General features: G+C 42.8%; 1 protein-coding gene across 1 annotated transcript in view; it reads right to left on the bottom strand.

Annotated features, from left to right (window-relative positions):
* CDC5L (cell division cycle 5 like) overlaps nucleotides 1–11,339 on the bottom strand; it is a 45,097-nt gene extending 33,758 nt beyond the window's left edge. Inside the window, exons 1-5 of the mRNA XM_043449764.1 lie at nucleotides 11,083–11,339; nucleotides 8,677–8,780; nucleotides 7,144–7,305; nucleotides 6,448–6,575; nucleotides 4,961–5,060 (exon numbers count right to left, since the gene is read on the bottom strand). Coding sequence (XP_043305699.1) covers nucleotides 4,961–5,060; nucleotides 6,448–6,575; nucleotides 7,144–7,305; nucleotides 8,677–8,780; nucleotides 11,083–11,127 — 539 coding nt within the window. The 5' untranslated portion in view covers nucleotides 11,128–11,339. The remainder of the gene's footprint in view (nucleotides 1–4,960; nucleotides 5,061–6,447; nucleotides 6,576–7,143; nucleotides 7,306–8,676; nucleotides 8,781–11,082) is intronic.
* Between the last annotated feature and the right edge of the window lie 2,339 nt (nucleotides 11,340–13,678).

Below are 13,678 nucleotides of genomic sequence, written 5' to 3'. Positions count from 1 at the left end.
AACCAGAGATCAAATAGCCAACATCCGCTGGATCATCAAAAAAGCAAGAGTTCCAGAAAAACATCTATTTCTGCTTTATTGACTATGCCAAAGTCTTTGACTGTTTGGATCACAATAAACTGGAAAATTCTGAAGGAGATGGGAATACCAGACCACCTGACCTGCCTCTTGAGAAACCTGTATGCAGGTCAGGAAGCAACAGTTAGAACTGGACATGGAACAACAGACGGGTTCCAAATAGGAAAAGGCGTACATCAAGGATGTGTATTGTCACCCTGCTTATTTAACTTATATGCAGAGTACATCATAAGAAACGCTGGGCTGGAAGAAGCACAAGCTGGAATTAAGATTGCCAGGAGAAATATCAATAACCTCAGATATGCAAATGACACCACCCTTAAAAGTGAAGAAGAACTAAAGAGCTTCTTGATGAAAATGAAAGAGGAGAGTGAAAAAGTTGGCTTAAAGCTTAACATTCAGAAAACTAAGATCATGGCATCTGGTCCCATCACTTCATGGCAAATAGATGGGGCAACAGTGGAAACAGTGGCTGACTTTATTTTTTTGGGCTCCAAAATCACTGCAGATGGTGATTGCAGCCATGAAATTAAAAGACGCTTACTCCTTGGAAGGAGAGTTATGACCAACCAGATAGCATATTAAAAAGCAGAGACTACTTTGCCAACAAAGGTCCGTCTAGTCAAGGTTATGGTTTTTCCAATGGTCATGTATGGATGTGAGAGTTGGACTATAAAGAAAGCTGAGCGCAGAAGAATTGAAGCTTTTGAATTGTGGTATTGGAGAAGACTCTTGAGAGTCCCTTGGACTGCAAGGAGATCCAACCAGTCCATGCTAAAGGAGATCAGTCCTAGGTGTTCATTGGAAGGACTGATGCTGAAGCTGAAACTCCAATACTTTGGCCACCTGAGGCAACGAGCTGATTCATTTGAAAAGACCCTGATGCTGAGAAAGATTGAGGGCAGGAGGAGAAAGGGACGACAGAGGATGAGATGGTTGGATGGCATCACTGACTCAATGGACATGGGTTTGGGTGGACTCCAAGAGTTGGTGATGGACAGGGAGGCCTGGTGTGCTGTGGTTCATGGGGTCGCAAAGAGTCGGACATGACTGAGTGACTGAACTGAACTGAAAATGACAAAGTGTACTTTAAAAATTAAACAATCACAAATTAAATCAAGTACCATACCATTTCTGCATACCTAATAAATTGTTGTTCAGTCACTAAGGCATAACGCACTCTTTGCCACCCCACGAACTGCAGCATATCAGGCTTCCCTATCCTTCACCATCTCCCGGAATTTGCTCAAACTCATGTCCATTGAGTCAGTGATGCCACCCAACCATCTCATCCTCTGTTGTCTTCTCCTCCTGCCCTCAATTTTTCCTAGCATCAGGGTCTTTTCTGAAGAATTGGCTCTTTGCATCAGGTGGTCAAAGTACTGGAGGTTCAGCTGGGGCTTTCCTGGTGGCTCAGACGGTAGAGAACCTACCTGCAATGCAGGAGACCACATCCCAGTCGGGAAGATCCCCTGGAGGAGGGCACAGCAACCCATTCCAGTATTTTTAGCTGGAGAATTCTATACACAGAGGAGCCTGGCCAGCTACAGTCCAGGGTCAAAAAGAGTTGGACACAACTAAGTGACTAACACTTTCCTATCTAATAAACAGCATTCAGTTTTTATTTTGTTTTAATGGCAAAGGTGCAAAAAACGGACAGCCTCCTACACTGGTAATGAAAAGTACAGTGGTATAGCTTTCCGCCAAGAGAATTTAGAAATACACATTAAAACTCTTAAGTTTAAAAAAAAAAAAAAAACTCTTAAGTTTTTTACATTTTTTAACCCAGCAATTTCACTCTTCAGTGTTCAGCCTAAGGAAATACAGACATGAACAAGGCATTACCTACAAGACTGTTAATCAAGTACTGTTCAGAAAGTGGATAGACACAACCTAAACATCTAACGATAAGAAATTAGTCAAGATAATTTATAACATAGCAATAAGACAGAATATTATACAGCCTCTAAATAATCTCTAAGAAATTTGTAAATTTACTCTGACATGAAAAGATGCTCAAGACGCACTGCTGGTTAAAAAAAAAAAACGTTACAAAGGTTACATGCTATGGAGCAACATGGAAGATATGAAGGATGTCCACCCAAAGAGTAACAGTGATAATCACAGGAGGCTGGAATTTCACTTAATTTTTACTTTATCCTTTGCACTTTCTCGAGATGCGATAATGTTAATGATTTAATGATTAGAAAAGTTATTCACAATATTAAACGGGAAAAATCAAGTTATGAAACAATTTTTAGGAGCAATTTCACAGACTCATTCCCCAGCAAAACTGACATAATTTTGGAAAGGATCCTAAAGGAGATACAGCAAATGAAGAAACATTTATTCAAGAAAATCTACAAAAATTTGATAAGAAAACTGAGAGCCTGTTGTATTAGAATCAAGACCCACTTCCTCTTCTCTTCCCGCCCTCCAGCTCCCAGCTCAGGGAGACAGACACTCCACTCCACACTGGTACAGACATGAACACAGGGCTCTCTCTCCCCTCCAGCTCCTTGGCTTTCATTCCGAGAGGCAGGACCTCAGCATTTCTCATCCCGCCTCCAGGGAAGCACTGCAGAGGCCAAGTCCAGACACAGTCACTGAGAAGGACAGGCTTCCTCCCGCCCAGAGGCTCTGCCTCGGGCACAGTGCTGCTGAGGACACTGGATCCCCAGGAGTCCTTGCTAGGCCTGTGGCATGAGGGCTCCACGCGAGGGGAGGCAAGCCAAGGAGCTCTGGGGCGGCTGCCCACCCCACCCCCGACACTGAGCACTCAGCTTCTGAAGTGGGGTGTCACGCAGGAACAAGTACATCAGAGCCTATGGGACAGAATAGAGAATTCCAAGCTCTCCCCAAAGAAAGTGACTTTCATTTGCAACAGGAGATGGAGAGGCTCAGGCCTCAGGGCACTCTCAAAAACAGTAGAAGTTGTGATGAAAAGGCAGCAGATATCTGATAGATTCTTTGGAGATACAGCTAAACTGCAGGCCGACTATAGTCTGCCAGAATCAATCCCTTTCGAAAAGTGGGAGAAGCCTTCCTGGGATGAGAACAAATATCAAACACTGACCTCAGAAACTATCCCTTCAAAGGAGCCAAAGTTTCTTTGGATCAGTTTGTGGAGCAATTTATGCCTCAAGACATTGCTGAAACCAATACAGCAATAAGCTGGTAGTCAGCAGAGTCTAACAGCTGGGTGTACCCAGGGAAAAAGATGTCAAAGCAAGTCTGGCCAAAATCACCTCATCCCCAGGCGGCTATGGCCACACCCAAGACTGCCCCCACGAAGAACAACATCAAAGGCTTCACATTTCTGGGGGAGGAAAGGGAAGAACAGACTTCCCTAAAATAACCCTGCCTGCTAGTCACTAACAAGTGAACAAGCGGTCACAAGAGTGGATGGGCGTGGGGGACCCTTCGCTGGTTGTCCAGGGGAAAAATTCACAAGGTGATCCAACTCACATGGTGGTCGAACTCACATGGTTAAAAGGCTCAAAACACTGAGTCCCCAAACCACCATGGACAAAAATGGAAAATCAATTTTTTTTAACCTTACTCACATTACTCAACCTTAAACAGTAAGCAAAATAGAAAGGTGACTGAGACTGGGCAGAAAATGTAGTACCTCCTCTTAGTGTCTGTTCACTGTCCCAGGTCAATCACACTCCCGTCATAAGTAACTCTTCTGGGCTAGTGCTTGGTCAGCTCTGGAAAGCATCCTCTGGCAAGAAAGAATCCTTCATCCCAGGACCTGATATTTCACGATCATGACCGAGGAAACCATCAGCACAATGCTAGTCATCAGGTCAGGAAATACTTCTCAGCTTAAGGACCAAAAAGGCAGTTATGGAGGCTGGGGAGGTTACTTCAAAGCCTGAATTCCAAAATCTAATAAGCTTTCATAAAGTTCAGGTTTTCCCCTTTACCCACTTCATCCTGGCTTCTAGACCATTAGGAATGAAGTCAATAATGGATATGGATCTAACCAAAAAGAAGAGGAAAGTGGAGAAAACCTTGAGCAGAGGGCAGTATTTAATTTCACTCATTTTTTAAATAAAAATTTCTATAACAGCCTAAAACGTGGTTCAAGGCTCATTTACTCCCAAGTTCAGACGGGCTTCCTATTTCACAGCCGGTGCCTTCCCAACACTAATCAACGAGAGTAACTAATGGCAGTCATGCCAAAGGCACGGAGCCCAGTGTGTCCTCCAGCCATCTGACAGCAAGATGGCTACAACAAATGAAGATCTCCTACGCTAACAGAATACACCACACCAAGACACATACGTACGTCTATACCTGGGCATTACTTCTGCCATGTCTTACAAAATTCCTTTTAAACATGTATTTTGGGGCTTCCCCGGTGGCTCACTAGTAAAGAATCTGCCTGCCAATGCAGGAGACACAGGTATGATCCCTGGTCCAGTAGGACTCCACATGCCACGGAGCAACTAAGCCCATGCGCCACAAGTACTGAGCCTGTGCTTTGGAGTCCGGCAGCCGCAACTACTGAAGCCCACACGCCCTAGAGCCAGTGTTCCCCAACAAGAGAAGCCACTGCAATGAGAAGCCTGTGCGCTGCAACTAAAGAAGCCCCCACTTACCACAACTAGAGAAAAGCCCTCGCAGCAATGAAGACCCAGAGCAGTCAAAAGTAAAAATAACTGATTTTAAATGCATTTTTTCTATAACTACTCTGAAATGGTTAAGAAAGATATACAAAAGATTTTTCCAAAGCAATAAGGAAGTTAAGCAGTATTACCAAAACTGGAATGAGACAACTCTAATTGTCATTCACCAAACAGGGCTGATGAAGTTTTACCAGACCTAAGGATGCACAGACTAAGTGGTCAACTATGGATGGAAGCAACCATACCTTGCTTCTTCCAGCTGTTTCTCTCTTGCTTTCCTCTTGGCTTTCTTTCCCTGAGTATTAGCCAGGCGGGCTCTAGCTTCAGAAAGCATCTCCAATTCATCTGCAAAAATAGAAAATTAACTTCTTCTCCAACAGAAGCAAGGTGAGAGATGTACCCTAGTGCTTAAGATGAGAAAACCCATCAATATAATCATTATATGGTGCAGCATAAAGGAAACAGCTTGGGTTTTGAAGCCAGAGGTATCTAAGTTAAAAATCATGTCCATGACTCACTAGTTATGTGACTCTGAGATAACAACATCTCACCATTTACAAAACAGGAATTCCTACTTCACAGAGATGTTGAGATGAACTAACCAAAATGAAGTAGGCAAAGCATCCAGCAAATATTCACTGAACAATGGCTATAATTATTATGCCCTCTACTATCATCAACTATCTGGTACAGCACAAACTGTGAAATATTATAAAAGCTATTATTTAATTTTAAGGGGAAAAGCTATTACTTAATTTTAAGGGGACTGATAATCTTCAGTATCATTTTTCCTTCATTTTTCTCGCTCAGAACTATTTCTCTTCTCCAGTACATTTTCCATAGTTTCCCAGAGTAGAATACAGTTCATTACTGATAACTTGGAGCAATTCCTATACAAGGGTGTCCAATGAAATCACAAGTGAACTTTAAAAAACGAAAATCTCAGATTCCAGGATTACCCTACCCTCCATTCCCCTTCCCCAGTTTACTGAGTCAGATCTCCTGGGGAGGCCCTGGTACCTGTATTTTTTAATGTTCACCATTTGACAGTGATGCAGCCAGCCCAGCCCCAGTATGCCTTTGGGAACCACCACCTTCAAGTTTTTACATTAAAAACTCAACAAATATTCACTGGAATGCTCACAACAGCCCTGTGAAGTAAGACAGACACTATTACTCTACATCTGACAGGAAACAGAATCAAAGTTCAGAGAGATTATATGACTTACCCAAAGTCAAAGAGCTTAATACTTGGCAGATATGGCACTAAGCTAAAGTCTAGTTCCTCTGATTCCTGATTCAATGTCTCAAAAAGGCATCATAAGTCTCCCTCATGGTACTACAGAGCTGCCTTTTCACGAAACTCAAACTACTTGTCTGAAGTAGTTAATAGGAGCACTGGACCCCAAATCCAGACTTCTCATTCCTCAGAAAAGGAAAGACAACAGAGTCCTAAAGAGCTTACCTCTAGCCACCAGAAAACGTCCAGGAATATCACACTGCTTAACTAAGTGAACTGAAACATTAAAAGATAAAGGGACAGCATCCAAAAAAAGCAATTACCCTACAACAGAAGGCTGGACGCATTTGGAAAGAGACTTAGAGTAACAACTGCAGACAGAACCTCAGTTCTAAAAAGTCAAAGAAGTTTGGAAAAGAACTCAGAGGTAAAAGAAAGCCTGAGGAGTCTATGGTTACCAAAGAAATAAATTCCTCACAAAAGTACACTTACCCTCATCCATGTCAATCGGATCAGGCCGTGCTGGCTTTGTTTCTGGATTTGGATCTATTTCTCCAGGCTTAAGCTTTCGTGGATCATCTGTTGTTTCCTCTTCATTGTCTCTCTGGGCAGCTTTATCCCTAGAAATGAACCCAGAGTAATCAATCACACCACCACACCATTCAGTCTTAGAAATACCAGGTTCCCTAGTGCTAGCATTCTTTCTTTCAAAAATCCAATGGATGAGCATTAACAAAATAAAGCATTTCTTTATTGCTTCACCTACAAGAGATGGTTTTAAATTTCTAATTTCAGTGGTTCCACTCACCATCAAATAGCATCAAAGATATTTCCTAAATCACAAATGCAGTAGAGCTACACAAAAAAGCTTTTAGTGGAACAACTAATGTGTTCCAATGGTTAACTCTCAGCAGTGTAATTACGGGTGATTTTTATTTGCTTTTTTATTTTTTCCCCCTAATTTCTATGAACATGTATGATTTGTGTAATATGTTTAAATTATTCTTTTAAAAAGTATATAACTGGAGACATAATCTTGATCTGGAATGTACTATCCAACAGCTTTAGTGCCTCTGGCTTTATTCAGATCTCCAACTAATGTTTAAAGATAGAAAATGCTAAAAGTTTATTCAGCCTCATTCAGAAGATATACACACATTTTAGTACCATTTTTAGAGGTTCACTTACAGAAGAAATTCATAGTGTTCTAAACACTGGGCAGCTGTTCTGCCAATGATTGGAGCAATGGTCCTCCACTGAGTCGGCATCAACTTGGCCAAGTGCAGGAGTTTTTCCTCTTCTTCTCTGGACCACTCTGTTTTCTTAATGCTTGGATCCAGCCACTCATACCTATTTAAAAGACATCATCTCATACTTTAATCAGTCACCCAGCATGAATATTTACATTTTAGACATACTAACTTCTAGCATTTGAAAAATGCAAGCTCTCATTCTTCAATCACAAAAAATGTTCTTTTTTACAACAGACTATTCCCTATTAAACTTACCCCATTCCAAATACTCTATTTCACTAAATTCTACTATATTTTAATTATGCAAAGTTAGTAATGCTTTAAAAAGGTAACCTGACTGAAACATGATAATATGCCTTCCTTCTCAACTATCAACTGCTGTCATTCACCTTATACTTTATTAGAGGTATCAAAATTATTTGCAAATAAGATAAAACTACCTCATATTTTCATAGTGCTTCCAGTTTTTATCGTACTTTCTCATGTTTTGATTTCTTACACCTTGGCTTATTTCTGAAGCATCTGACTTATACTCACTAAACAGTTTTCAACACTGTATGTTTTTGTGTGGTGAGTTTAAGTAAAACCACTATTGTCATAACTGTCTTTCCTAATGCCCCACCTGACCCAGCTTTCCCATCCAGTCTTCTTAGCTGGAGAAGCCTGCAAACCATATATAAGCCTTACCAAACATGGGGGTAGGAGCTTAGCTCCACCTAAGAGAAGCAGAAATCAGAACCACTTACACAGGCTGAGGACCATCTTCCTCATTGTAGGCCAATCTCTACGTTCTGATCCTTTCCCCTACTCAGGTGCCTAGGAAATTAGGTCCCTTATACAATCCAAAATATGATCCCAGTACCACATGGGTCATTGCGGGGGCCAGATCACTCATGCCAAAAACACATGTAAAGAACTTAATGTGTCCACTGCCCTTTAACCACATATATAATGTTGGGGTACATTATAGTCTGGGGAACCAAATATGTAATGTTTCAACCATTAATGAGGAAACTCAACTACTGAAAGCTACCCTAGAAAAATAACAAACATTTCTCATTTATGTCTTTGGGAAATTAAGTTCTAAAACAATAAACTTACAAACTTTTGAAATACAATCCTTTTATAAGCTGGGGTCCATCTGTACCCAAAATTAGTTTTATTTCATGCTTCACAAAGCATTCTCAAACATTAACTCATTTGAGCCTCTCATCTCCATGAGTTAGGGCCAAGTGTCCGACCACTGGAGGACAATAATGGAAGGAGAGAGGGGACAGAAAATGGCTTGCCTAAGACCACAAAGGAAGCAAAAGACAGCTAATTCTTAACACTGAAATTCCCAACTCCCTCTCCCTACTTTCTGTTACATCACAATGCCTGCTTTTCTTTGGTAAGGTTCAAAGAAATGACATTTTCCTCATCATAATGAAGGTCATTTTGTGTTTTCCACTCATTAGCTGATACATACCATCTGGCTTTGCACTGCTTTGCTGACTTTCTATGCAGCAGTGAGGCAATCCTAGACCACTGGTTTTTCCCATATTTCATCACCGCTGCTTTCAGAATTTCATCCTAAAATTTTTCAAAGGAGAACAATGTATTCATTCACAAAACTCCAAGTGAGAAAAGACAAGATTTAAATTAACTCTAACTGGGTTGTGCTAGGGAGAAAGAGATATAAACACGCACATATATCCTAAATTTAAAACCAAAGTATAAAACTTAATTACAATAATAAAAATTTAAAAAAACAGCAACCCAGAATCAACGAAAAGAAAGAAATTAAGAACTCCCTTAGAAGGCCATCCTACCCTCCCTTACACACAACCCCTCCCCCAATACCATCCAAAAATTGGGAATGGGTACAGCCCAATGTGAGAAATCCTACTTGACAGAGATTTTAAAAAGGATTCTCCAATGTGTGGATGTTAGTCTCTTAAAAAGATTATGGTTCATTCATTTACTCATTCACTCAAAAAACACTGCCCGAACACCAGCCTTGTATCAGGTCTTGTGTATCAACACTTGGGAAAACAGGATAAAACAGGACACACCCAGCCCTCAAAAAGTTAAGACTCAAGTGAATCCAATTTCCAATTCAGGCTTCCCAATTTATGAACAGCATTTTCTCTCCAGTTCCACAGCCCCCACTCTGACCTAAGAATCCACATCTCAGGTCTAACCTAAGAATTAAGTATTTCTCCCCTAAGTCACCAGTCAACTCTGCCTCTAATTTCCCCCAGTCTCTAGATACTATTTCACCAGGGCACCCATTCCAATAAGGAATTTGCCAATCCCAAGGGAGCCGGTCAGGCTAAACCACAGACATCAGGGAATCAGAGCCATAGATGAATGCACTCAAGGCATTTTACTTTTAGGCTTTTTTCCCCACAATGAACTTGAGCTATATGCCTCATATGTGAGCCACTCCGTGCCACTCCACACCCCTAACATCTGAGACTCAAAGACTTGCAGGGCTTTGGCCACAGCATCAGAATCCTGCTGTTACTTGATTTGGTACATCTGTCTCTCCCTCAGAAGTCATCTCTTCTCCAACTGAAACAGCCTGGTCCCCTCTGTGCAAGCTGTGAGGCAAGGTTCTCACTGACTTAATTTCTAACTTTGTGGCAGTACTGCTATACTTAATCACATCTTCAACTAAGTATATACTACAGTTATCTACCCTACTAGATCCATTCAGCAAAATTTCCAAAGCAAACTTTGTTTGGCTCTGTCTCAGGTTCTAAAGATAAGGAGATTTGATCCTGGCCACTTGCAGTGCTGCCTACTGGGGAAAAGAAACAGCAGCTATTATTTTATGAAAGATTACTATGTGCCAGACTCTGTTCTAAATATTCCAAATGTAGTGACTCATTTAATTCTGAGAGATAAGTATTATTATCATCCCCATTAGAAAACTGAGTCTCTGAGAGGTTAACAATCACAGCATCACACAGGATGTGATGCTTGCAAAACAAAAAACACAAAAGCAAACCATAACACATGGATGAAACAGGTGTCCAGGGACCACTGCGGGTGCAACTACTTTTAACCAGATGACCAGGCAAAAATTCCAGAAGAGTTTCTGAACTGTTTTTGAAGGAAGGTCAGAAAGATGCCAAGCAGGAGAAGGATACTCCAAGAAGGTGAAATATGTAAAAAGACAGAGTGTGCTAGGGAAACTGACAAGTTCAGTGCACTATAAACAGAAACTGCACTAAAACCTTGTTTCTATTTTAGTCCTCTACTGTTCTTTGGTTCACCAATGGCACGATCCACTACATTTCTGGAAGCAAAGAGACTACGGTAGGCCTATCTGGCTACTATCCAAGATGAAGCGGAAGAGACAGACCTTGGGTGACGGGAGGGCGGACAAGTTACGCCGCGGTAACAGATTACCGCGGGGACGCGGATACAACCGGGTATTTAGGACCTGGCACTCAAACTGTTTCCCCTCTGCAAGGAAGGAAAGAACAAAGTTGTGGCCACAGCACCTCTTCATTTTTGAATAGCAAAGAGAGTCGCGGTGCCTAGGATGAGGAACCGGGGGTGGGGGTGGGGAGCTTAGAAGACCGACTATCGCGATTGTCCTGTGCCCCCCTCCCATTGTGAGTTCACCACGGCGGAGGGCGCGTCAGTTCAACAAATGTTCACTGAGGGCCTAACGAATGCCTAGCAGGTAATCAAGCGGTTAAATCACGGTCCCTGTCCTTGAGATGGTCAGATAACTGAGGACCAGGCACAGGGTAAATGCCCCGCACCGCCCCCCACGCAGACCCTGAAGGCATCCTCCCCGCCTCCCGGACCTCTGCGCGCGTGCGCACCCGCAGCCGGAGGGGCGGAGGGCAGCGGGCGGCGGGAAAAGAGGACTTACCTCGGTATTCCTCCACACGCCCCCCTTGATCATAATTCGAGGCATCTTGGCGGCGGGGTGTCTCGGCAAACGGCCGAGCGGAGCGTCCGAGAAGTAGTAACGGCGCGGCGGCCACGGGACCCAAAGCCGCCACTTCCTCCAAGCGCGACCTTCTGCTTTGAAGAGCTCTGCGCAAGCGCGGGGGCGGGGTGAGGAAAGAGCAGGAGTAGCAAGTCTCGCGAGAACTGGAGTGACTGGAAGGAAATAAGTACCTCGATGGTAAAGCTCCACTCTAGGAAGACTGACAGAAAACCATCAAACCACTCTAGCCAAAGGACTCGAAGCCGCGCGCATGCCCAAGATAGGTTGGAAGAAACCACTGTTTTCGCGAGATGTCGGCGTTGGCTCTTGGCTGGGAATGTAGTCCTGGGATTAGTCGTGACGTCACGTTGTGGCAGAGAATAGGAACGTCTCGCCTGTAGAGTTTAAGCTCAGCTGGTCTAAAAATAGCGTTGGTAATTTATTAATTTACCACTTTATTAAGCATTCAACGACCAGGAATTTATTCAAAGAATATTCATGGAAAGACAATAGCTTATTTAAATCTAAATTTCCTAACCTGCAAAATGGAGATAATAATAGTGCCAACTTCATAGAGTTGTCCTAAGGATTAAATAAGGGTTTCCTTGGAGGCTCAGATGGTAAAAGAATCTGCCTGTAATGCGGAAGACCCGGGTTCTATCCCTGAATGGAAAAGATCCTCTGGAGAAGGAAATGGCCACCCACTCCAGTATTCTTTCCTGGAGAATTCCATAGACAGAGGAGCCTGGAGGGGTATAGTCCATGGGGTCGCAGCGTGGCACACGACTGAGCAACTAACAAGGATTAAATGAGATCGTAAACCCATCGTAGTATCTGATGCATAAGAAGTGCTCACAAAAATGGCAACTGTTATTGCGAGAAGCGCAAGCCCAGGTAATCAGAGGTTATCCCAGAAACGGTCATGTCAGAGTTTTCCATTTATTGCTCTTCAGTCTACGTGGATTAATATTAATAGCAGAGAGCTACCGTTGATAGGCGCTGATATTAGGCCAACTTGATCGGGGTTGAAATCTTGGTTCCTTCGTCAGTAATAATCATACTGAATCTCAGTATCCTCATTTGAAAAGTGGAGTTGACAGTTCATACCTCATAAATCTGACGGGCAAATTAGTTGAGACCAAAAACCCAGTGAGATAGGGATTGCTAAACTGCGATTCCACCTCACTTGGTTTCCTTCTCCATTGAAAAACATCTCTTTGGAGCTAGTCCTGGAAGGGACGTAAATATTCAGGGGACTGGGATACACCCTACGTATCTAACTAACTTCTTTCTCTTTGTATTTATTCATTTTCCCCTTTGCCTCTTCTGAAAAAGCTACAGAACTTTCTGATTATATATATTTTTGCCATGAAATGGAAACTTGTATTAATAAAATCACTACTTTATTAAGAGGACACAGTGTCAGATTATGAAGAACACACAGACTTTGCCGTTTGTCGTGTAAGATGTCAGTCCATTCCTGTCTCTGCTGTCAGCTGGCTGTGTGACTGGTGACAAACCATTTTCTATCTCAGGACCTCTGTTTGCAGTGCTCTTCTGTCGGATGCGTGACCATTACTTCCTCCCCACCCCAGCCTCAACATCCACTCAGTTGCCGTCGTCATAGTTTGTCTCTCTGTCACACACACATTGGCCAATTGGGCTGATCAAAGCTGAGCCAGTTAAGTCTCCTCCCCAGGAATTCCGACACTGAAACCTAGAAGAGGCGGGTCTCTCTGCTAGCCAATGAATCTCTAACATGTGACACCCTGGAGTTGTCTGCCACCATGTTTTGTACAATGTAGAGGAAGAAGGGAGGAAAGTGGGTCCCAGGTGCATTGAGAGAAGCAGAGAGGAGAGTATAGAAAGACAGAGGTAGGTCTTGGCTGTGCCGCTGTTCCTGGATGCAACCTGTTCCTTAGTCCTTGGTGCATCCCTGTCCTTGAGTTCTAATGATTACTTCCCCTTTTGGCTTTAGCCAGTTAGAGTTGGGTTTCTGTTATTTATAAGCCAGGTTCCTAGCTTATGCAGAGTTGAACCTATCCTCTCTCAAAAGCCATTCCAGATCTAACATCCCAAGAGCCTTCTCCTTCCCACTCAGGACCACCTTTACCCTCTATGTCAGCTTTTTACCAACTAGAAAAAGGTGCCCCTTCCTGCAGGCACTTTAATTGACACCTGGTGGAAAACTGTCAACAAACTACTGATGTTCGAAGAACAGGACACTTACTCTAAGAAAATTAGATCACCCATGTCCGCGACACAAACTGCACCCCCTTACGGACATGTGTTGTACAACCTGCCCAACAGGACAGAGAAGCCCTATTAAGTGTTCCCCAACACACCCTTGAATGCATGCATGTCCCAGTGAAATTCTAATATCCCTTTTTTTAACCATCAAGAAACTGTGCAAGAAAGGGTGAAAATTAGGGTCAAAGCCTGTGACAACCCCAAGGCATGGCAAGGGGCTAGGGGTAGCCACCCTCATCATCTTCATCATCTCCCCAAATAAGGATATGGAATTTAAGTAGAAATA

This window comes from Cervus canadensis, chromosome 28 (assembly GCF_019320065.1).
Source record: "Cervus canadensis isolate Bull #8, Minnesota chromosome 28, ASM1932006v1, whole genome shotgun sequence".
Lineage (NCBI taxonomy): Eukaryota > Metazoa > Chordata > Mammalia > Artiodactyla > Cervidae > Cervus > Cervus canadensis.
The sequence above is the reverse complement of the archived record's forward strand: the minus strand, read 5'-3'. Positions and strand labels throughout refer to the sequence as shown.